The sequence below is a fragment of the Meleagris gallopavo genome, chromosome 13, assembly GCF_905368555.1.
Source record: "Meleagris gallopavo chromosome 13, MGAL_WU_HG_1.1, whole genome shotgun sequence".
NCBI lineage: Eukaryota > Metazoa > Chordata > Aves > Galliformes > Phasianidae > Meleagris > Meleagris gallopavo.
This window is the reverse complement of record NC_139416.1, coordinates 15,035,083-15,059,044: the sequence shown is the minus strand read 5'-3', so window position 1 is coordinate 15,059,044 and position 23,962 is coordinate 15,035,083. Positions and strand designations below refer to the sequence as shown.

Below are 23,962 nucleotides of genomic sequence, written 5' to 3'. Positions count from 1 at the left end.
GGGCTGAGCTCAGGTTGTTTACCTGAATCTCCAGCAACAGGAGGGAAAGCAAATAGTTCTATTCGTATCTTGTGGATGGGGAATAGAAAAATTAACTTGTGCACGGTTGCAAATAATTGTTGTGGGTTTGAATATAGGTCTATGTACTCGCTACCCAGTGCTTAACCACAGGACACCATTTAATTAGAGCAGTCCCTCAGAAGTCAGGACTTTGTATGAGAGGGCTCCTACCCAGGCTATACAAGATGGCTATGGCAGTCCCAGCCAGTTCCCAACCACATCACAAAAAGCATAAAAGGCAAGTGGTATTAATTAGTTATTTTGGTCTCAAGAACAATGTCCTATTGATTAGTAATTGTTCTATTGACCCACTTCGTTTCTGCTGGTTCTAAATTCTCGATTAATGGAAACCAGGATATCACAAAATAAAATGGAATCTCAACTCTTTTTTATCACACAAAATGCAGCTCTGTGCCGAGTGAAATCAAACTCAGTTTTCAGATGCAGAAGTTACACTGTTAGGACCAATACGGAGGAGACAGATACAAGATAGTCTGAAAACTTGCAAGGAATCAGATTCTGCTTCTTACTCCCCAGACAAAAAGGGGAAATTTCTGAGGTATAAAAATAGTTAGGAAAACAAGGCAAGATATTTACATGACATTTCAGTGAAAAAAAGTACTGCCTGTTGTGGCTGCACTGGGAACATTCATATTTTCAGTAAGCACTACAAAAAAGTGCTAACAGAAAATGGGGAAAAACTCTTGAGGGGAGATCTCAGAGACCAAAACCAGGAGGGAATTGCAGAAGAACAAATTTACTTTAAAAACTATTTCCATTAACTGCTCAATGATTTATTCAGTTAAGCAGCCCTGTTTTTGCTTACAGAATAACTACATTCTCATTACAGTTTCCTTATATTTATTCATTATTTGAGTTTATTTTCTTGCTGTTTTTGAGGAAATTTTAGTTGACCAACATTCAGGGCCATTCACTACCTACAACACACAGACTGTCTGCTTTGCTTGACACTGTAAGTGCACAGTGATCTTTTTCTGTGTTGGTTTTTTTTTTTTTTTTTGGCATTCTGAGTGGGTGAAAGCATAAACTCTTCTCCAACAAACAAACAGCAATAGATGTACTGTGAACTACACAGTACCAACAATGCCAAACTGGAGCTTCCAACCCTAGACAAATGCAATCCTTTAATAATTAAAACTAAATTAAAATTTAACATAAAAACTACAAAAAAACGAGTCCTGGGGATAAGACAGACCATTTTTTATAGGCCCTGTAAAAACAGCATGAAGGCAAACTCATTCCAAGCAAACCTCTTCCCACATTTGTCTCATGCTGATGTAACGTAAAATTTCAGAATTAATCAGCACGGGTTCCTGCTCTGAGTTTCAGTCTGCAAAGCACTTACCTGGGTTGACCACAGGTTCAGCTGCTTGAGTGAAGGCAGTTTAATGAGGTGCTCAGCACAAGCACTTGTTACATTGGTAAAGGCCAGGCTGAGATTTTCCAAATTTCCAAAAGATCCTGAGCTCAGCAAGCGGGCCAGGTCTGCATCCTGAAAGCAAACATCAGATTGATGAGCAAGATTATCAACTCCTCAGCCTGCAACCATCTGCAGTGGTGTCACTGCTCCTGCTAACCAGCACGGGTTGCACAGTTCTACCACTTGTTTACAGCAACAGAGAACCACACAGAGAAGTTTCTGTTTGTTGGCAAGCAGCTGAGCTCTTGTGGCAGCATTGCTTCACACTCCCTGGGAAAAATGCATCCAGACAGTAGGACAGAAATTTTCTTGGAGTGTGTATCTTTACGAGGCACCAAGGCATAGTTTCAGAACTCAAAGATGAGCTTCTTAGCTTAATGCAGATGTCACCGCACATTCTAGACTCACACTGAGCTCTCATATGCTACCTGGGTTTCAGTGATGTTGCTCTGGGTTTACAATGCCCTTAAACTGCACCAGAGATGGACCTCTTTCAGAAGTCAGCGTGTAAAATGTAGAACTGCACATTATTAAGTCTGCTTTTTTAAATGCAAAATCTGGTCCTCAGATCTATATTTTGATTGAATCATACATTCCAAGCCTGTGCACCACTGTAAACCTGACGACCTGCTGCTTGTACTGGCATTGCATGCTGCTGCAAGAACAGCAATGTGCCCTTGCCTGTGTAAACCCCAGTCATGTTGACAGAGCAAGTGGAAGGGCTCCTCTCTTGACTGACCAAAACCACTGTGCCACATGGCAAACATAAATCAAGTGTTTAAATATGGAAAGATAAAGCTTGTTTTTTTTTTTATTGGCAAGATTAACTTACTGTGGACTTGGATGGCAGTGTTAACCTCGTGGGACCACCTTTTCTTTGCTGTAAGAGAGAAGATATTTTGGTCAAAGAGATTGCCAAACTACATTTCAGACCAACCGAAGCAGAGTGAGTTTTTCCCTAGAATGAACCCTGATCTGATTTCAAAGCTCCTTGCCAGCTCTTCTACCCCTTCCCTGCTTTTTCTGCACCAACAGACTTTTCCTGTGCCTGCCAGATGCTTCCCTAGGGACTGCAACTAACCACAGCCAGTGGTCTTCATGCCATGGGTCAGCATCTCTGCTTCAGCCTCTGACTGTGCAGCTGATAAAATTATTTTCTTCACTATAAAAAACACGTTCTATTCAGGCTGAAAGCAGGGATTAAAGAGAAGAAATAAGAAAAAAGGAAGAGGAAGACCACGGGTACATTTGCAGATGAAGTGCTAATGAGAGCAGATTTATCTACTGTCTGTGGACCCTGTCTTTAAAATTAGGAAAAATCTGTGATGTGAACTAGACCTCAGAGAAATGTTCCGAATGTCAAAGCATTAAGAAATGCTGGCCAGCACTAGGACCATTTGCTACTCACATATCAAAAGGTGGCAGAATTTGACAAGCTGACTTACAAGATCTTAAGACAGCAAGATTTCACCCCTTTTCTTTCACACAGATTCCAAGCAGCTTACTGAATATCATTCAGAAACGTAGTATGGGATCAGACACTTTAGCAAATATCACACAGCATATACATTCACAATGGGATCCCCTGAATACTGCTCCCATCCTGTTGTTAACCAGGAATTTCACACCCTGCTTGTCTTTCTTTTGTACCTCCATTTCTGGCGAGTACAGACCACAATGTGCTATGGCAATACTGCATGCAGGGTGACATACCAGCTCTTTTAACTCCCTCTGCCTGTCACACAGCTGTTCATACATTCTCTTTCCCACGTCTGTGCTTTCCAGAGTAGAGATGATCTGGAGCTGGGTGTCATTATTATCGATGATGTTGTATTCCAGCATCAAACACAAAATCTAGTAGCAGAATGAAAGAAGAGCAGTCACTGCTTGCATTCATTTTTTTCCAAATATCCTAATTAACCTGGACATGCTAGTTTAAATTACTAGGTACGTTTTTAGAGGATGCATTATAGAGGCTAGACTGGGGGGGTGGACCTTAACAACATTTACTGACTTCCCAATACAAGAAACACATTTTTAATTGTAAAGAATGACCTCCAGTCTCTGAAAGTCACCCTATCTATCCTGGCTTCCATTAGTGCTCATTCCTTCTGACCAAGAGGCGCAATTACTTTGCATCAGTGCTGGAAGATGGCTTCATGCCACAGCCCTCATCAGAACAGGTACAATCGATTCGGTATTTCCCAGGTACACTGGCTGAACTGCTGAGTAGCAGATTTGGGATATTATGCATGAGCAGTGGAGCCATGCAGCCAGCCAAGTACTGGATTTTCCGTCCCTAAGAGCTGGGCTTTCTGTACCCATGGAGAGCATATGAAGTGCACCCAACCTACGATGGGGAGAGGTTTGAGAGGCTGAGTGAAAATGGCACGTGGAGCTGAATGCTGCAGCCAGGCACTCTCCATGACTGGGACTGTGCCTGATGCCTCAGAAGCAAGGCAGACCCCAGCAGATGGCTGCAGTGGGACACAGCCTGCACTCTCCATGCTGCCCTTCATTTTCAGCAACGTATGCCTTTGAAGCTATGGAGGGAATAAAAACTTCCCATCTTAACTGCAGTTATTTTTTAATGAAGATAAGTAACATTAAATTGCAAAAAATTATGACTTCTTTCACCTAGTTAATCAATTTCTATTTCCCTTTGGCATTTATTAAGAAACTTCTCTGAAGGAATGCAAAAAATAGTATTTGCTATTAATGCAAGAAAAATAACATGTCCTAGACACTGAAAATACAGTATTACTTACAGTAAGTAAGTACAGTAAGTAAATAGTTTTGATAAATGCACTTTCTTTCAGTGCAGATGGCAGGACAAGCATTGAGTGTTTAGTCACAGAAAGGTCTCACTGCTCTGAATTCTGATCCCTTGCTGCAGCCTGTGCATTCATTGCCATTTATTTCCCATCATTGTCCCTCCAACTGAATTGCAGCAAACAATCCCTCTGTCCAAAAATTCTTGCACTCACTTCTCATGTAATTCATACTCGGTACAGCAACAATATTTCACAACACAACTGCCTGCTACTGGTGTTTGATATGACAGACTTGAACTCAGCTTCTCCAGTTCCATGGGATCTAATTCTGGAGAAGGCAGTGTGAAACTGAATCTTAATGCTGCTCATAAACCATATGATTACGTATGTTACAGGCTTACCTCTACCATCGTCTGGTTACCCCTCAAGGCCAGCAGCATGCAAGGTCCTAATTTATTTTCAGCCAATGAAAGCAAAAACTTCTTTGTTTTATAGCAAGATCCCATTAGAATATGAACCTATTTGAGAAACAAATAGCTTAAATTAGAGGTGTAAGCCTAAGAAACACATATCTAGAATGGACACTGTTATGCACTCAAACAAACAGAAGTACTTGCGACAAATAAACAAAAGGAGGTCTCACTGTTATTAGGGCTGCAGTTTCTTTGTAGCTGTATAGTGACTAGAAGTCAGTTTCTGAACAAGGTAATGCCTGGAATGATGGGAGGGAGTGGGTAGCTTTCCTCTGCAAAGCAGCCCAGCTGACAGTCTGATAAAATCTCTGCAGGAAACATCGGAGCAGCTGTGCAACTGTCCCCATCCCATCCCTAGCAACATGATGACCCCAGCTCCAGGGGAACCACAGGAGTATTTATTTTCCTTGCTGTTTGCAGCTCAGTTTCTCTGGAAATTCCAGCTGGAAATCAAGGTTTGTAAGGGCTGTATGTAAAAAGGGTGCTGGCAATCTGCAGGCTGAGTGCTAGCCTTGGGTAAGGAGTGGTGATAGATAAAATCATCTCTCAAAGTGAAGAAAAAGGAACTGGTGAGGAAAGGAAGAAGTGCCCACTGAAAATCCAGCAACCCTCAACCCTATGTTCCTGTAAGTCAGAACTTCATTTGCTCTACCTGGGCCATTGTCTTTCTTTCCCTTTTGCTTTATTTGCCCTGAAAGGAAAGACATGCTGAGAAAACCTCCTCAGGAAGACACCTAGCTGACAGAAATGTTCTGCAGACACTCCTAGCACCAGATAGCACTGGAAGATATCGCATAGTGACACCTATAGCTGAAATACAAAGCTACTCATACAAATCAAAGTCTCATCTCACAAGAGGATGGCAATGTCCTTTCCCATTTTAAAACCCTAGAGATTAATTTCAGAAGACTTTGGGTTCCCAGCTGAAAGTTTCATTTTATGGCCCAGGTGGCTGATTCACCAGCTTGCTGACAGAACACAGTGTATAGTTTCCAGGGACCTGGGTACTAAGAGGTCCATCATGTAGAATACATACCAGTACCCCTCTACAAAAAGCTTGTAAATTATGTTCCTTGGTCCAAAGTATTGCCTAGGCTATGTTCAATACTACTGAAAACACCACAGTCGTTCTATGATGAGGTCCATTTTAAAGAAGATCAAGTGTAGAAGAAGATGTAATTCTTCTTCTTTATGGCTTCACTACCAGCATTACCAAGAAGACCTTTAGAAGAACACCTTTAAGGAAGTGAGCTTCAAGCTAAGAAAGATTTTACTTTATGCAGTCATTAGCATTAAGATTTTTGGAGGTTTTCTTAAGTGATGGAAAATACTGATGCTAAGATTAATTTAAAGCCCATTTCAGAACAGGATGTTTTTCAAATTTTATGATTAGTCATTAGCAGCTCTTTAAGTATTTATCAGCATCTCTGCAAAAGGCACAGAATACTGCATATTAATGTATGTTAGCATTGTGCTTTTTCATGCACACCACCTCCTGATACTTATAAATATCACGGACCACAAAAGCTCTTAGGATAAATGATTTAGTTCTGGATACTGTATTTTTTTTTTTTCCCAAAACATAAGAAGACATAGAATCAATGAAAACAGATGAACCCTTCTGGGAACAGTCTTTGCCCACTCTCTCACAGGTAACTGATCAATCTGAATTTAAGAGAACAGACATGTCTTAAAATGTTCAGTACGACTTATATATATATATTTTTAAATGCAAGTAAAACCTTTTACTGCCAGCTATGCATTACCTACTTACTGCAAAGAAGTTACTAAACCCATGTTACTGCAGACACGTACCATACTGGCAAACAGCTCTCCATCATCATCACATGCCACTCCTCCAGGGCTGTAGAGCTGGAACCAGCCATCTTTGCCAGCCCGCACACTCAGCAAACATGAGTGGACCTGCCAAAAAGCAAAGACATTGGGAAGGTTACAGACCCTGTCAGTAATCACCAGTGTCTTCCACACTGCACCAATAGAGGTAATCCTGCCAACCTGGGGTCTACTGGAAGTTTCATGGTTAATATCACAATTTACACGTTAGGAAGTTTTCACTCACAGAAACCCTTTTTTTCCACTATAAAGAAGGAGGGAAGCTATGCCATTGTTAATTGCATGCCCTTTTTCATTTGCTGTACAGAAATCAAACACAAAATGGGTCTAATCTAGAACAGCTCCTTTTACTTGGAAATAAAAAATGCAACAAAAAAGAAAAAAGAAACAGCCTAGATTTCTGAGCTTCTGCCATTCTCCCCCTGTTCTCCCAGCATGTGTCTACACTTCTGATGTGATACAAATACTGAATGCAGTGGCTGATGCCTTGCTCATTCCAATCATGTACAGTTCTCATTTCTCCTGCTGTAATAAGACTTCTTAGAGTCAGGATGAAGGAAGCCAACACAGAAAACTCAACAGGAATATGTAAGGTGGAAGTTGCACAGAAGAATGGGCACATATAAACTGGTGTACAATCATTTGTCTAAATTTGGCCCACTAGAACGATTACTGTATCTACTCTCACATTCTAACAGAAGTATCACAAGTATCACCATGAAGCTTTCTTCCCCCCCTCTCCCTCCCCCCCTTTTTTTTTTCCCTGAAGGGACACAGAAATTATGTTCTAAATTTTGAGGAGGTGAGGGTAAAGTGCACCCTTACTTGGGCACACAACAATAGAGAGAGATGAAATCCTGATGTCATTCTAAAACAAGAAGGCCTTTCTTATCCAACACAGGTGACTATTGCTCACAAAAGCTGAAACACTGAACACGTTGAGTCTGGGCCATGATGACAATGCAGGCTCCTCACCCACAGTTCAGGGGAGCTTTCTTTCCTTTGTGCTGACACCAAAAATTAATGCAGATGAGAGGTTACCTCTGATTCAGCCAAAGCTCACGTTAAACAAGTTACATGTGTAACTAGGAAGCAGTCAGCCACCAAGAGGCTACAGCTACACACTCATCCCAGTAACGTGCCTCCTACCCACTTTCTCCTGCTGATTTATGAGAATTACGGTCATTTGCACACAATGTAACTTAAAAACAGCTAAGTAAAACCTGTCATTTTTTGAGCTGTATGGATCCATGCATTTTGCTTCCCTTTTTTCATATGGAAGATGAAAAACTGGGAGAGAATCTAGAGACTGGTTGCAGTTTACTGCAGAGCAAGGACATTAACTGAGCTCAGGAAAGAAGGTCACAAATGTATGTTTATACATAAGACAAGAAACCACTCATAGAACAGTATCTCCTGAGTGGGTATTTCTCCCTAGAGCCTCAAGCACAGCAAAAGCACACGTTTAGAAACAGACTACTTAAGGAAGGATCTTCTGAACGAGATCCCTCCAATTAATGCTCTGGATAAATGGGCAATAAACTTACTTCTTGTCTTGGGTCTTCTGCAAATCTCTGAATCACATATTTCAGCTCTCTACAAAAGAAAAAAAAAAGAAAAAAGAAACGTAAAAGGACAAGTATAGGCAGCTGTTGCTTGCAGTATTCACACAAGTGTCACAGCTCCCTTGGATTACTCTTTACACGATATATATTCATGTACTTTAGAGAGATAAAAGTCAAACTGTTTCCACAGAAGGAAATATGAAGTCTGAAAGTGATTACCAAAAAGAGAGTCTATTCAAAACAGCCTAGAAAGGCTTTCAGAGATGTGCAGTGACAAACTGGTTTGTAAATTCTATCAGAATCCAGTGTCTTTAGTCCTTGGGCTCCTGCTGTCACAGTAAATTACAAAGAAAAGTACATCTTTTTATTGCTAACAGAACATGCTCTCAGCACCACACAGATAACAAACCTCAGAGATACAATATTGAATAATACATCACTAGTGTTATTGACTAGAACAAGTTTTTTAAATAATTGCTCCCCTTAACAAAACAAACAAGCATCAACTTACTTCGTGAATTTCTCATGTGCAAGTGCCCTGAAATTTAAAACAGAAAGGTATGAGAATTTGGGAAGAGGAAGGGGGAAAAACAAAACGAAACAAAACAAAACACACTTTTCAGTTCATTCCAGATAATAAATGGACTTATTAGACAACCACAACACAAAAGGCAAAAAGAATAATCTTTCAAAAAAAAAATCAGGTAAAGCATTCTTCCATTAACATCAGAGGGACCTTAAGGTCAGAAGGAATCAAACAAAAGACTAACATAACAGCTATATAATTATAAACAGAATTTTGGCTACCTCCAGCAGCCAGATGAATACTTAAATTGCATTGCAATTAAGGTATGGTCACACCTAATTAACATCATACATCAGGAAAATAATTAATGGTCATTCTCTGAAGTGTTTTGCTCATGGTGTTGCTTACAGCTCTCCCAGGGCTCAAATTTAACTTAGGTAAATCATGCCTCTGTTGCCTACTTCCAAGCTCTCGCTGTAGCCCAGGTAACCTGGCACAGAGGACTAGACCTCTCTGATTCAAGACATTAGGTCATTAGGGGATGTGATAAGCCAGCAAATTGTACAATTATAGGTTGTAATGTTTGTCCGTGGAGCTCTGCATTTTATGAACACAACTGCTCATTAACAGGTTTCTGAGGGAGCCAGGCTGATCCATAGGGTAGCTTCTTCACATAATGCAAAGTACAAATGATACAAGTCTCTGTGACGCCAGTAAAGCATCTTCCTCTACTACAACTCTCACTTAGCTCTCCTCCTCACCAGCTCTCCTTCCTTCCTTCCTTGTCTGTTAACCATTTTGTTCTTCAGGGTCCTCTTAAAGAAATGAGGATGGGGAAGACTTCAAGTATCTCCATATCAGTAAATTCAACTCTATATTCTAAACTTATACTTGGGGCACAAAGCTCTTATTACCATCATGTTTTACACTGTGTTTCAATATAAAACAACAGGAATGCAAATAATCAAGTAAATGCTAAGACAGAACAAACTTACTCCTTGGGAAATGGGATAGGTTGAAGCAAGCTGGCCAGGGCTGGTCTCCAGTCATCATAGTCTGACCTGAAAAAGGAACATTTTTCTTAATAAGATAGCATGTATGGAATATGGTTTATCAACAGTTGGTTTGTGGAGTAAAAACTATCTTACTGCAGGCACTAACAACTCTTCTGCTGTAGTGAGACACTGCTCCAAAGATCTGCGGTGACATTTCCCTTTCCATTTTCAGCACATTATCCACTGAGGCACAATAAATCTGGTATTTACAATGACCTCCAGAGAGGTCTTCTTTATGTCAACTTAAAGACATTTGCTGTTTATGAAACCTGTTGACATTTAATCACTAAGTAATACTTTCATCTAAGTTGGTGCAGCAATTATCAGGCCATTGCTATTTACAGCTCTGCTCTGCATTTAATTGGAATTTATTTTCTTTTGCTAGAAGGCATAAGTCCAGTTGTAGAAACAAAGATAATCCCTCATTTTCGACCTACACATACCAAATACAACTTTATGGTCTGATTTATAAAATAATGACATGACATACATCTGGTACTACATTCTTTTGTATGCTTTTACTCAGAACTTTTCTAAAGATTGCTCTGCACATTCACAACTCATTAACCTTTTTCTCCTCCTGCTTCAAAAACACTGTTACTATATTCCTGCACAGCAACATGCAAGAAAAAATGGGCAGCAACCCTGTTACAGGAACCAGAGCTTGAGAGGAGAGGAGAGGAGAGGAGAGGAGAGGAGAGGAGAGGAGAGGAGAGGAGAGGAGAGGAGAGGAGAGGAGAGGAGAGGAGAGGAGAGGAGAGGAGAGGAGAGGAGAGGAGAGGAGAGGAGAGGAGAGGAGAGGAGAGGAGAGGAGAGGAGAGGAGAGGAGAGGAGAGGAGAGGGAACATGGCATAAGGGAACAGGTCAGTTTAAACAGGACAGAGTCCTTAGCTCAGCTGAAAGGATATTAGAGAAGGAAGCCAAAATTAAGAGTGAAAGAGGACAGATGGGGATAACCACTGCAGAGGGCTCAGGCCAAAGGACCCCAAAAGGGATGTCTCTGGTGTGTTAGCACCATAGCTGCCAGCTGTGTATTATTCTTTGCTTTCAAAATACAGGATTGCCCTTCTAGGAGGAGCTATCCCTAAGAGGATGCTTGCCTGACATAGGGCAAAGAGAACATCCAGTTTTACAGCACACAGTGGGCAGTGTGAAGCGACCTGGCAGCACGTCATCTCTTAGGGAGAAGTACTTTGGAATGGCTGTAGAAGGCAGTTCAGTAGATCCTACAGTGTCCTCTCACTGCTATTACCCTTTGGATTTCAGTTTCAAAAGCTAGCTTATTGGCTGCAGCTTGCTGCAAACTTGGCACAGAAGTATGATGTCTCTTTAGGAAGGAACGAAGCGTAATGTTCTCAAGTGGACGGTACAACTGATAGCATTAGAAACAGACAACATATGCACAGGAACTATTCCAAAATGATGCATTTTTTGCAAAGAGAAGGTTCTAGATGGATGCATATCCAAAAGTCTCATCCACTTTTTCAATGACGTGAAACAGTAACTTCCATAAACTGAAACAGGTTAATACACATGAAATTGGACAGTTCACCAAGGCACATTCATGGACACAAAGACAATTTATGTGCCTGAGCATTCTAATTCTTATGAAGCAACGTACAGAGAAATTTTATTTGAAGGAATAACTGGCATTTAAAAAGTCAATCAGAGAAGCAATTATCGCTTGCCCAAGAGTGGTATGACTCCAGGTTACAAAAATATATAATATCTCATGCAAATAACCAATTCAGAAGAACAACTAGGATCTGATAGTAGCTTATATTAAAAAGGAGATGAGTGCTGTACAAAAGCACTGTGGGGTGAGTTAGCTTTTTGTTCTCACTACTCTACAGAAGTTCCCTGTTCAATGCATGCACTTTTATTTCCCATGCCATTTGCAACTGATTGCCTTTCAGTAGCTATCTGTAGCAAACAGCCCTGCCCTTTTCACAGGTGCTTTCTCAGACAATTCAAGCATGTAATTTCCCACCCTCCTCCTGAAACTCCTCTGCCAACAGGCTAAGTAAGAACCACAACATCGTGTTGAGGGGTTGTCTCTTCCCGCAGCTGCACTGGTTAAGTGACCAGAAATGAGTTTAGGGACAAGGCTTGAGCTTTAAGGCAGTCAGGCCAGCAGCTGAGGAGGCACTGGCAAGGCAAAAATCTCAGTGCTGGTTCTTCTCAAAACACTAAACAAATAACAGTTGAGAGTCTTGGCTATGTCCCCTGATAAATAAAACTTGTTTATTTTCCTCTTGTTATCTTTAGCATTGGAGAGACCAAAGCATATTGCATGTCAAGCTACAGTAATCCAAAAAAAGAAACTTCATGCCTATGCCAGTTGGTCTAAAAGCCATTTGAGGCCATCAAAAATTTTGTCCTCTGGTTTAAATTAGGAGTAACTCTGAATTACACCTACCTACAGCGAGCACTGATCGCTGAATCACATAGTTCTTTCCAGAGGCAAGAACCCCATTACCCACTCAAATTATTGAATCATAAAGGTTGGAAAAGACCACTAAGATCATCTAGTCCAACCATCATTAGATGCTAAACAGTGAAGATGATCAATTTTGTCTGGTGCCTCCAAGCAGCCCAACACGAGGCAGGACTTCATTACATGGAGCCATTTTTCCCACTTTGCCTGTGTAAAGTGAATGTCACGAAACACCTGCAGCAGTGCTGAGCTAGCACCTCTAAGACGAGCTCTCTTGCGAATGGGCTTCAGCTCCTGAGTTTGTGTCCTCAAGGAACTGACAAATCTAATGAACCCATTCTATTATTATCATTATTGTTTGAATATTCCTCCTAAAATAGCACCTGATTTCCCTTCAAAAACGACAGGGTTTTTTTGTTCCATGTAATGCAAAGAAAGAACTTCATGGGCAGAATTTTGAGCAGGAGAGACCCAAATGTCAAAAGGTTGCATGAGAAAATTCAAAAGGTGCTCAAGGTGTTTCATATCACGGGAAATAAAGCATCCACAAATCTCTCCTGAGATGCACTTTGAGGCTTAGCTCCTGCGACATCTCAGTTTAAGTGTTACACCACTAAAATTCCTCCCTGAGCAATCTGAAGAACCGTGATTAGTAATAATGGGAGCCAATCAATTTTTCCTGGCTGCTCTTCAAAGGAACTTGCAACAAGCAGAAAAAAAGCTGCTTTGTAATAGAGCAACGCTGCCGACAGAATTGGAAAGCATCACTCTGATGAGAGCTGGGAGTTACGTGCTGCATCCATTTGCAGAGCAAAGCCTGTGAGAACCAACCACTGCGTATCTTTCTAGCAGAAGAAAGGAAGAAAACTGTCTCTTGTGAAAAATACAGAACTTGGTCACATGAGTGGGACCTGAACAAAAAATCTACACAACCTGTAATCCCTTCAATCTATGCTAGGAAACATGAAACAAACACAGCACAAGAATAAAACTAAACTACTTATTAAAAGCCTACGGTGTTTCTCCTCCTCCCACCTATTCCCTTTTCAAAAACACTTTCTTTCTGTCTGCGCTCATCTCATCTGACTTTTCCTTTCATTTCAGACAGCTGCCTCTTTTGTCTTCTTTTTGGGCCCATTCAGAGCTCGAGCTCCAGCACACAGCAGAAGTGTTTGAAGCAGTGAGGGGAGGACCATGGTTTGCCCCAGCTGAGGAGCCTGGCCCTAAGGCTGCACAGAAGGGGATGGAGCACAGAGATATGGGGAGGGCTTGGAGAACAAAGTCCCCTTACAGCCCCTCAGTGGGTGCCAAGTTGCACAGAGCTCAAACCCCATGACTGGGCTTACAAACAGCCCTTCTGAAGGGACAGGCCGCAGCCTTGGCCAACCTGCCATGGCCTAATCCCCCTCCACAGTGATTTCGCCTTCGGGCCATCGTTGCTATCGGCCTGTCGACATAATACATTTTCTTTGCCAGGGATCACCTTTCACCAAAATGAAAACCTGCCCATATGTCATGTGCAGCACAAACAATCCAAAACATATTAGCAGCCCAGGGCAACCCTGATAAACATGACATAAGAGAATCCTCTTGGGATATGCAGAGCATGCCCCTGACCTATTGGGGAATGCGGAGAAGGCAGGGGAAGCTCCGGCAGACACTTGCATTTGGAAAGCTGTCAGTTTTATCGCCCGGAGACGGCAAGCCCCAAATTCTCTTTGTTTTTAGAGCATTATAAGGACACAAGGAGCATCTATGCAGAAATAGCTCATTTCTCTAGATCAAACGGCTTGGCAAGATCAAACATCTTTTAGGCAACTTCTTTGTTACCCGACAGTAAAAAGATGGCCAAGTCCTCCAACACGTGTGCTCCTGGGTCCAGCTCCTCTGAATCACACTGCATGAGGCTGAGCTCAGGCCTGGGGCAGGCAAACAGCCCCATGGGCCCTCTGTTGGGTACAGCACCAAGTGCCATCTGGAGCTCTTCAGACCACATCAGGTTTTGACGCTAATACTCCATAGAAGAGGACACACAGCCTTGTTTACCACAAACTTCTCTGACCACAGATACGATGTTCAAGCCTCAGTTTGACTGTATACGAAATTCCCTAATGCATAGAAACATTAACATTCAAGTAAGGAGCTGGGCAATGCTAAGCAGCTCTTAGATCCCCAGATTCAATATGATGCACGGAAAGATTTCAATTAATTTAGTGCATTTTCTAAGCACCAATTTAAGACCGTAGCATTCAGGCTGGCATCAATAACCTTATCAGAATCCAGACTGCATTAGGGGATATTGACACAGGAGTTTGATCCACTTCTGAGTGCAGGATAAAAATACTATGTTCCACTAGAGACTGTCCTTCCTCTGCCAACATCTTTCAATCCATGATTTCATGTTTTCCTGTAGTATGCAATAGTTGTATATTGTTACTCAACCATATTACAAAAGGTTCAAAGATATTTCCAGTGCTATGAAAACAGCCAAACAGCTGAATGCTCTAATCTGCACATTCAGCCTCCTGTGCAAAAAGTGAGGTCTTACAGTGGCTATTAAATAATTGCTGTTACATTTTAATCACTATTAGAAGCTTTTTATTCAAAAGTATGTATCACGTAGGCGTTAGGTGAACAATAAAAAGTCCTCTGCTGAAGAAAACTGTTAAGAATTCTCATTTGCTAGACTTTCAATAATTAAAATCTGCCTAAATAAATTACTCCCTGCTGCCCTAAGTTAATTATGCAAAAAAGATACCATTGTTGGTGACTCTCTTGTTTTAATGATGTTATTGAGTCAGACACCTAAAAGAACAATTAAATTCAATGCTAAGCAACTTATTTATGTTTGGCTTACCACTGTTATTAATAAGAACATTATTTTAGTGGCTGCCCGCTGAGAGCTCAGCTCCTGGATAGCTGTTGTTTTCATAATGAATGTTTTCTTCCTATTGGCATGATCTCCAACTCCCTTTCTTCAAATTCTCCATTTTTCAAAGTACAGTAACAGTACTTAGTACCTCAGAAAGGCTTTGTTCAAGAAGAGCTTGGGCATGAAAAAAAATCAGCATCATAACAGGATTGTCTGGCATTTCTGTCAGTAAGTACTAGCCCTTCCACAGTGCTTTTCCAACGCTATATTTAGTTTACCATTATATTACAAATAAAGAAAATGATGCACATGAGAAAAGCAACTCATCTAAGATCTCCCAGTAAGCCAGCAGCAGAATCACGAGTGGAACTCATTTCTGCATCAATGTTTTTGGGACCAAAAATAAAAAATAAATCAAAGGATGAACAAGAATGGAAGGGAACCTAAATCAGTGGGACTGTGACAATATATACCAGCCGTGGCTCTGGCTTAGACACTGCCTTGTATTTTTACAGGTTGTGATTTCTTAAGCAGGGTGTGGGTTCCGGCAAGGCAGTCTAAGGGAAGTTGCACCAATTGTGATTGTGAAAATAAAATAATAAAAAAATAAAAACAGATTAAAAATTGTTTTAAGGTACAGAATGAAATAAAAAGTTCTTTGTGCAGGAAGTAATATGGGAATGGAGACCTGGCATATCAAACTTTTAAAATTTAGAGAGACTGTGAGGACGAAAATGCCTGTTCACAAATTTGTTTGTAAGTATGTGTCAGCTGCGTGATGAAACCAGAACCATCAATGCTTAATGAGTCAGCATCCAAGCCAGCATCAGGACTGAAAGGGTTCATAGTGTTTATGGAAAACATCTAGAGTCATGGGGACAGGAATAAATACACAACATGTTTAATGCAGCACCTGGGTCTTGGTGCACGAAGACTTAGAAACCATTAGATAGAGGAAAGACAGATGCCGTGCAATTCTAAATGCTAACATTCCAGGTGAAGGTAGAGATGAAGGTAGAGAATAGGGTAAGGAAACAAAAATTATCCTTCAGCAGCCCCCTGCTCAAGAATCTAATGGGAACGGTATCTTGGATTCACTTTTCCTGTCTCCAACTCTGTTTGTCCTTACAAATGTATTTGCAAGACAGCTCAACAGTGAGTGATTACATTAAAATTGGTGTTAAATATTCTGAAAATACTGAAATGTGGGAAAAAAAAAGTTTCACAAAATTCTTCATTACAGCATTTGGACTTCATGCAGTTCCTAGAGAATGCACACCCAGGCTAGCACTTGACTCCAGTGTAGTCAAATACAGTTTACAGAGGAGTCTGAATTTTACCCACTGTTGTGTAATATTAAAAAAAAAAAATCAACTATTACTTCATTAAGCCTTCCATTTTTTAAAAATCATTAGGGTTTGCCTATAGACATACTGCAACACTGTAGGAAAGCTGTATGTCAAAGCCAACAAAACTGGTTTGGGTTGTTTTCCTGCATGAACATATGTTCTATTACAAGCTTCTATTCTGCAGTCCACTTTCTATGTTACTCCTTCATTTCATTTATTTATTTATCCAGGAGATAAACAAGCGTTTCCCAGAGAATTTTGTATTTTACATTCCTCTTGAACATATTCAGAGGATTTGCCTCCCAGGAAACTATGAAGCCATCATATAGTAAAGGTTATTTGCGCACTTGTTCATTATACGAGTTTGCTGTACCAAAGCAATCGATCAACAAACAGAAGATCTATTATAACAGAAGTAAATTTGAGCAGGCCATAAAAATTCTACAAACATGCAAGGAGAATACCTAAACGACAAATACTGTCCTCATGCAGCTCCTGAAGAAGCCAAGGCAGCAGTGCTGCATATTGCTGCACAAGCCACATGCCTAACACGGGTCTACATTTTCGAGCTTTGTCTTGGGCAATCCCAAGAGCCCTGGAGGAGATAAATGGATCTTTTATTTTGGCAGCTAAGAACAAAACAGAAACCACTGGCAACAATGTCCTGTCTTCTGTAACATGCGTGAGGCTCACTGTACAAATAAGCTTTCCCTTTTCATCTTCCTAATGCTATTTTTAGAACGTATTGGCAGTGCCAGATGTCTCTTTCATAGGCTAGACGCCAGTGCTGGAGTTAGATTTATAACCGTGTGCTTGCTGGCCACAGATGTTGAAGATGAGATGCCTGTGGGAAAAGCCCCCCCATTGCTAAGATGACACTGTTCAAAAAGCTGTTTAAAATAGTTACTCACAGCATCTTGAGTATTTCCACATAGCAGCCAAGGATCCTGTCTGCCTGGGCGCTCAGCTCAATGCTCATGGTGCTGCAGGTGGGACTGACCATCAAGCAGTCAATCAGGTTGGGCTCGCTGTCATTGCCCACGTTGGCTGTCATCTTCTGATTAGCCTTGTTGTTGTGCTCCACTTCCACATGGATCTCATTTGAAGTGACAATGACTGGCTTGAGCCGGGATTCAGTCAAGGTAGCCTCCTGAGAGACCAGGTCAGGACTCGTGTGAAGAAGGCGGAGGGGGAGATTAGGCTTTCGGTCACACTGCTGCTGGCAGCCATTCCGAATTTCCTTCAGGCTTGGCGAATTGTCTCGACTGAATTTTAAAAATAAACAAATAATTTCAATAGCCAGACATAACAGTGAAGAGCGGGACAGACAGAGACACATGGGCAAGCCAAGATCTGTCGCAATTTCCCACTGCTTTTCAACCCTAGCCCACCGTACTGTTTTCTCCTTTGTGACTGGATTATTGAAATCAACTAAAAATGGTAAAATGCTGTAACAGGACTACTCTGCAGCCCCTACGCTACAAAGATTTCAGCTTTTCATTAGTCCAGTGGACATGCCACTTTAGTATAAAGGTGAACTTTCCCATCGAAGTTGAGCAAAGCTGTAACAGGATCCATGCCCAAGTATGTATCTGGCTACAGTACATGCCCAGACACTTGTCTGCAGCCCTCGTGGCTGGAATTTCTGTCGGACACTACGCAGCCCCTGGCCGTGCTCTACCATGAGGAAAGTCAGATAGCCATAAACAAACAGGAAACACAGCAGACAGGAACCCTTCGTGTCTACTGGAAACTGCCTCATGTGTCAGGAGCTGCAGCACCTATCTCGTGGTAAGTCAGGAATCAGATTTTCCACAATAATGGAGACAGCATCATGAAACCAGCTCAGGTTCAAAGCTGTGGATATACAGGGATTTACACATAGCCCCTTCTAGCAATGGGTGGAGTGAGAATGAAGACACACTCCCACACACCCATGCTCACACCAATCTTGTTTACAGCCTGAATGAAAACTCTTTGATGCCACAGGTTTGAGAGTGAGAAACAGGGTGAGCTGAAAATTCATACTGACCTGTTGATAAACTCCTCGTAACATGAATAAATGGCTGCTAAGCAGACAGCTACAAGATTTGGCAGAACTCTAGGATGGGGGCATTGTCCAGTTGGACCGTGCATGCTGAAAAACAAAAGCCGAGATGACATCACTACAATGAAGATTTCTATGGGCAAAAAGAGTCAGACAGAAGGAGGTGCTGGAATAGGCAGCCTTGGGGAATCTGAAGAAAGGTCATAACAGAGTTATTTTAATATTGTAAATCACCATCAAATAGTCTACTTCAGAAGAAGGCCGAGATGCTTCTTCAGTTCATTCAACGTGGTATCTCTACAGTTCTTCTGAAAGCTCACATAACTGAGCATTATGGGGTCTAAAGTTGATGGGAATCTCTCTATAAAGGCTTTGAGACTCAGTGTATAACGGAAATGTACATACAGTGGTGTCCATTCACCTCCAGTGTGTATACAGTCAGAAAACCCCATATATTCTCATATATTTGAGAATAAGCTAAAAAAAAGTTTTCAGCAATATTTCCTTATGGACATCTCTCATTTGCTTGCTGTTTGCCAGTACTGAAAGCACCAGCTACTCACAGATAAGCACAGAGATGAGCAGGGTTGGGAGAAGTAATGGAAATAAGCATGCAGACAGGACTGGAAAATATAGCATAACATTAAATGTAAACAAACCTATGAATAAACTTCTTCACCACCTCCATTCCAGCATTCAGCTCATTCAAAGCCAGAATGTACTCCTGAGTAAACAGACGCAATCGAGGGCATTTCCCAAAATCCTGTCCAAAAAGGAGAGACTCAGTGAAGACGGTGAAACATGCCTGCAATGTACATTAAAATTGTGGGTTTTCGAAAGAAATCCATTCAAACACAACTGAATTCACTCTGTTGCTATGCTGACAGCTTCAGAAGCAGAGTACCAGTGCATGCTGAAGTAATGCGCTGCTCTCTAATAATGGCATGCTTTGCAATTCTCTTTCCACCCAGATCTACTGGAGTACTGAGTCCAAGCCCAGGGCCATCAATACAGGAGGGATGTGAACCTGATGAAGCAGGTCCAGAGAAGGGCCACAAAGATGATCAAAGGGCTGAAGCACCTCTCCTATGAAGACAGATTGAGGGAGCTGAGCTCATCTAGCTTGGAAAATAGAAGGCTGTAGGGAGTTTCTTAGAAAGGCAACTTACGTATGAATTTTTACTTCAATATTTGACATATTGTCTATTCTGTTTTAAGTGAGAATCTTGTTTGACACATGACCTTTAAGTGATCAAGTATAAAACACAGATCAGTTCTCTCTCTAGGGATCTCTACCTCAGGTACAACATGAATTTGACAGGTGAGCTCAACAGTTGCTTGCTTTCAGTCCTGCAGTCAGCAAGGCATCTGCTAACTGAAATCCCACGTCTCCTCACCTTCCTTGCTATTTTGAGATGTGAAAGGAGTACAATCTGCTGTCTGATAAGTGTTATTCCTCAGCACATTTCTTCACATTTTTGCAGGTGTAACCTTATGATATAGGTTTTACAGAGCTGCAGAACTAAATTTCTAAGTGTTGAGCAGGGCCCACTGCATACCTCCTAGTTATCCCTCCAGCACCTGGATGGGGAAGAGGAGTCAACATGAAAAACTAAATGGCACCTTTGTTAACATACCAGGGCACTGTGAAAGAGAAGACATGCTTCCAAAGTGCTGACACCTTCTGTTACTTATCTTGGTTTCAGGCACTTCTAGAGCATAACATCTGATAGGCTTTACAACTAGAGAAAATTACCAAAAATATGTGAGCAAGCCTAGACAGAAGAGTGATCCCTCCAAGTCTCCATGCCGCTCTTTGCCACCATTGAATGGATATGTGGTAACATCACACAAGAAAAGGACTGTCAGTGATTTCACAGTTGGTATTACAATTAAATCCACTGAACATCTAACAGCTTCTCCTGGCAGTGCAAATGCACTTGGTTCCACAGCACGAGACCACACAGACTTCATACCTCCCCTGGTGCCATTTAACTTCATGGAACCTCCTTACACAATAGCTCATGCAGTTACAGTGTATGAATATTTTCAACCCCGTAAGTGCCCTATAACTGAAATTAGACCAAAAGCCCAAGAGATTACAAAGAGGATGTCATTGCTGGAAGCTCTAAAATAAAATACCTCCAAAAATAATATGATGCTGTGTCACCACATTAGGTGCTAAATGATGTACACTATCAATACTGTTCACTCTTAAGATATGAAGCAATAGTGGTTGTATTCAAACATTTGGGCTGAACCCTCAAAGAGCTGAAATCAGAAGGCAGAGAGGCTCCAAGCACTCCCAGGGAAACTCAGCACATCCCCAGCCTACACCTACTAGTGGGCATCAGCATGATAAATGCTATCCTTACTCTTCTGGGACTTCAGCACGATAGACAAACAAAGCACTCTTTCTCTGTTTTATAAATGTGAAAATGTGGAGCAGAATTTGCCATGAATTTATCAGAGATCACAGAGGAAAGTTAGTGGCAAAGGCTGGAGCAGACAGCTAGCTTTCCTGCTCTAAGCACACTAAACTGCACGTGGCCTCCTAAGGTTATGAAGTTTACTGCCAACAGCACTGTCTCCCTGAAGGATTACTTTATTTACATGCACACACACACATTCTTTATAAGACTATTCAGTACAGAAATCCCCAGAGAGTAGTAAAGTGCCCAAATCCACTCCAATTAATATATGACACCGTAAATTCTCTGACTACACACTGCGGTACAGACATGTTGATTTTCAATCTGCAAATGTTAAGTACAGTAAATATACCCAATTCTCAGAAGCTAACCAAATACAAGCATTACACTATGCATTTAGATTTTATTTGAGACCCCTCAAGAGCTCTGGATTCTTTAAAAAAAATCAGCCTGAAATCCAAGAATAACATTTACAGAATATTTCATTGAACGCTACAGAATATTCAAAAATGTTTACATGTCTGGAGAGCACAGGCACAGAGCCAGGAATATGACCTTTTCGCCATCTTAGGCTTCCCAGCTAGTTCTGTAAACTCAAGGAGTTAAATAATACTGTTATAAAAATAAGGAATAACTGTTTTCTACCGGATCCATGCTGTACACAGGAAGACGGGATGGTTTCTAAAATTATACCAGTTAGTGAAATGAAATTGCTTCTGTAGTTACAGAGGGATGAGACCCATCCTTGACATCACAGCTAGGCTGACTGCCTTTAATATTTTATTTGTTAATTTTTTGCCACAGCGTTGTGAAGTAAAATTTATTTGTATAACATAAAAAACAAGGCTGGAAATTTAATATGCCTCAAAGAATGGAGGACCAGTAAGCACTTCGATCTCCCTTTGGAAAGGAATACAGATCATGCAAGAATGTATTCAATGTCAGTGAAGGGAGAAAATTTGGTATACAGGGTGGAAAGAGAGGCTGGTTGGGCAGTCCCCTAGCATTTATTCCAATCACTACCATGGAATTGATTGGTGATATGAAGAGGGAAAGCAGCCTAGGAAAGAACAGTCTTAAATGACAGGAGTTCATAATGCCTGTAATGAGAAGTATGGAGAACAAGTAGGAAAACATAAGGAAACTCAGGAAATTTACATAAGAACATATTGGACATGAGTCTAAGGAAAAATGGAATTGCAGAGAGTTAGTACTGTCTTAAAGATAAAATGTTCAGGGTCTCAGTTCAAAAATCAAAGAAGTCCCTATTCTGATTTTGCTTTTTAATTGATTTTAAACCAATATAACAACAAGGATGACATGCAGAGCGTAAACAAGGAGCCAGGTGGGAGAAAGCTGGAGCTGAACGAGCTGGCACTGCTGCCCAGAGAAACACTCATCAAATCACAGCTTTGTCTGAATGCCACTGCATGCTTATTAGTTCTGTATTACGAAGCAGTACGTGATTACATGCCACATTCACACTGGGGGGGGTTGATTTTTGGTGTCACATTGCTTCGTGCCTTATGGGCAAAACGGCAGTTGCCCATTACACAAGATGTCACAGTAAGATTTCTCTAAGTTGACCAGGTTCCCGTAAAGCACGCACTCACCATGTTGTGTTTGAGAATCCGCTGTACCACTGGTGTGAACACTTCTATCACAACCATTGACCGTGGGCGCTCTCGGCAGTGCTGTAAGGAACAAGTCATTTAGTGAGCTGCAGAATTAGCAACGTGGGTCTCTCTCAGGCCAAATAATTTGGGCTGGAAAGGACTCTTGAAGGTCATTTGGTCCAAACTTCTGCTCAAGGCAGGGCTAGTTCTGAAGACACATGAGCCTGCTCATTAAACCTGCCCACCCAAGTTCTGATTATCTCTGAGGAAGGAGAGTTCATAGCCTGTAATCAAAATTTCCCTTGCTGCAACTGTACAAAGCCTGTCCCATATCTTTATAGATAATTAAGTTCTGAAGGGAGACCAAAGGCATGAAAAAATATGAAAGTGCCCATGTGGGTTGGAGGCGGGCAACAAGAGTCTTAGAGGTATTTCAGTTTGAGTCTAGAAATAGCCCTAAGGCTAACTTACAAAAGTGAAACCAAGTCAGTGTTGTTTCTTGAAATTTGACCTAATTTCCACAGGTGTAAATGCTGACAAGTAACTCTGGGTAGGAAATTTAAGCAAGATCCAGACAGTCTGACAAATGCACATCCACTCATCAGCAAGCAGATTAAAGCAGACTTAAATCTGAAACACAAAGAAACCTAGAAGAAAAGTAATATTTACAAATCCCAAAGCTTTGCAATCCAAAATACTCCAAACTGTACAGAAAAGACGCAAGCAGAAGCATGGATTTACCAGGAAAGAGGACGAGTCCTTAGGATCTTTCTTCTGACATTACCCAGTGACATAATACATGCCTGAGTTACACACCACATTACACCCACTGACTCCAGTGATTTTGCATTAACTAAATAGAACACACAGTAGGACAACTCATGTACCCTGATCGAGGTGGAGGAGTCTGAAGATCTGAACTCTCATAAATCATCAGTACCATGCAGGCTGATGTAGTAAAAACGTGGATCCATTTATCAGAATGGTGCTGTCAACTATTTCAATATCACTGATGGCTGACCAAAAGATTTGGGCACAAGGTAAGGATTTAAAGAAGAAACCAAAACCCCCTCTAGGAACTACACTCAGAAGCAGGAGATTTCAGAAAGCTGTTCTGATACCTTGCAGAAGAATTCACAGAGGTCGGGAGGAGGATGGTTGTTTTCCAGCAAAGGTGCAATTGCCTTTAGAAAAAGAGAGAGAGAGAGAGAAGTAAATTAATTAGGAGACTAAAACAGCAGTAAGCTTTTTGAAGGGGATTTTTTTTTTCCCCCAAAAGAGAGGTCACTTTACTTTTAAAAAAGGACAAAAGCATCTGTACAGAAATTAGAGATGGGCTGTGCATTTTACATGTAAGCTTACACTTACTATGAACCCTCTGGAAATCTTTACTTTTAAGTACACCAGTGTAAACCCACAACACTTTTTTTTGAATGAAAACAAGAGCAGATCCATTGTTTT

The 23,962-nt window shown here is 41.2% G+C and overlaps 1 protein-coding gene across 2 annotated transcripts in view; it reads right to left on the bottom strand.

Moving 5' to 3' along the window:
- Window positions 1–23,962, bottom strand: part of CMIP (c-Maf inducing protein) — a 123,219-nt gene that overhangs the window by 5,669 nt on the left and 93,588 nt on the right. The window contains exons 6-18 of one of the 2 annotated variants that reach the window (XM_085234639.1): window positions 23,623–23,685; window positions 22,499–22,579; window positions 19,113–19,258; window positions 18,439–18,543; window positions 17,318–17,671; window positions 9,689–9,754; window positions 8,679–8,705; window positions 8,150–8,198; window positions 6,564–6,671; window positions 4,677–4,793; window positions 3,215–3,355; window positions 2,334–2,381; window positions 1,427–1,573 (exon numbers count right to left, since the gene is read on the bottom strand). In XM_085234639.1, the coding sequence (XP_085090765.1) occupies window positions 1,427–1,573; window positions 2,334–2,381; window positions 3,215–3,355; window positions 4,677–4,793; window positions 6,564–6,671; window positions 8,150–8,198; window positions 8,679–8,705; window positions 9,689–9,754; window positions 17,318–17,671; window positions 18,439–18,543; window positions 19,113–19,258; window positions 22,499–22,579; window positions 23,623–23,685 (1,452 nt within the window). The remainder of the gene's footprint in view (window positions 1–1,426; window positions 1,574–2,333; window positions 2,382–3,214; window positions 3,356–4,676; window positions 4,794–6,563; window positions 6,672–8,149; window positions 8,199–8,678; window positions 8,706–9,688; window positions 9,755–17,317; window positions 17,672–18,438; window positions 18,544–19,112; window positions 19,259–22,498; window positions 22,580–23,622; window positions 23,686–23,962) is intronic. The other variant, XM_085234640.1, reaches the window with a different exon arrangement.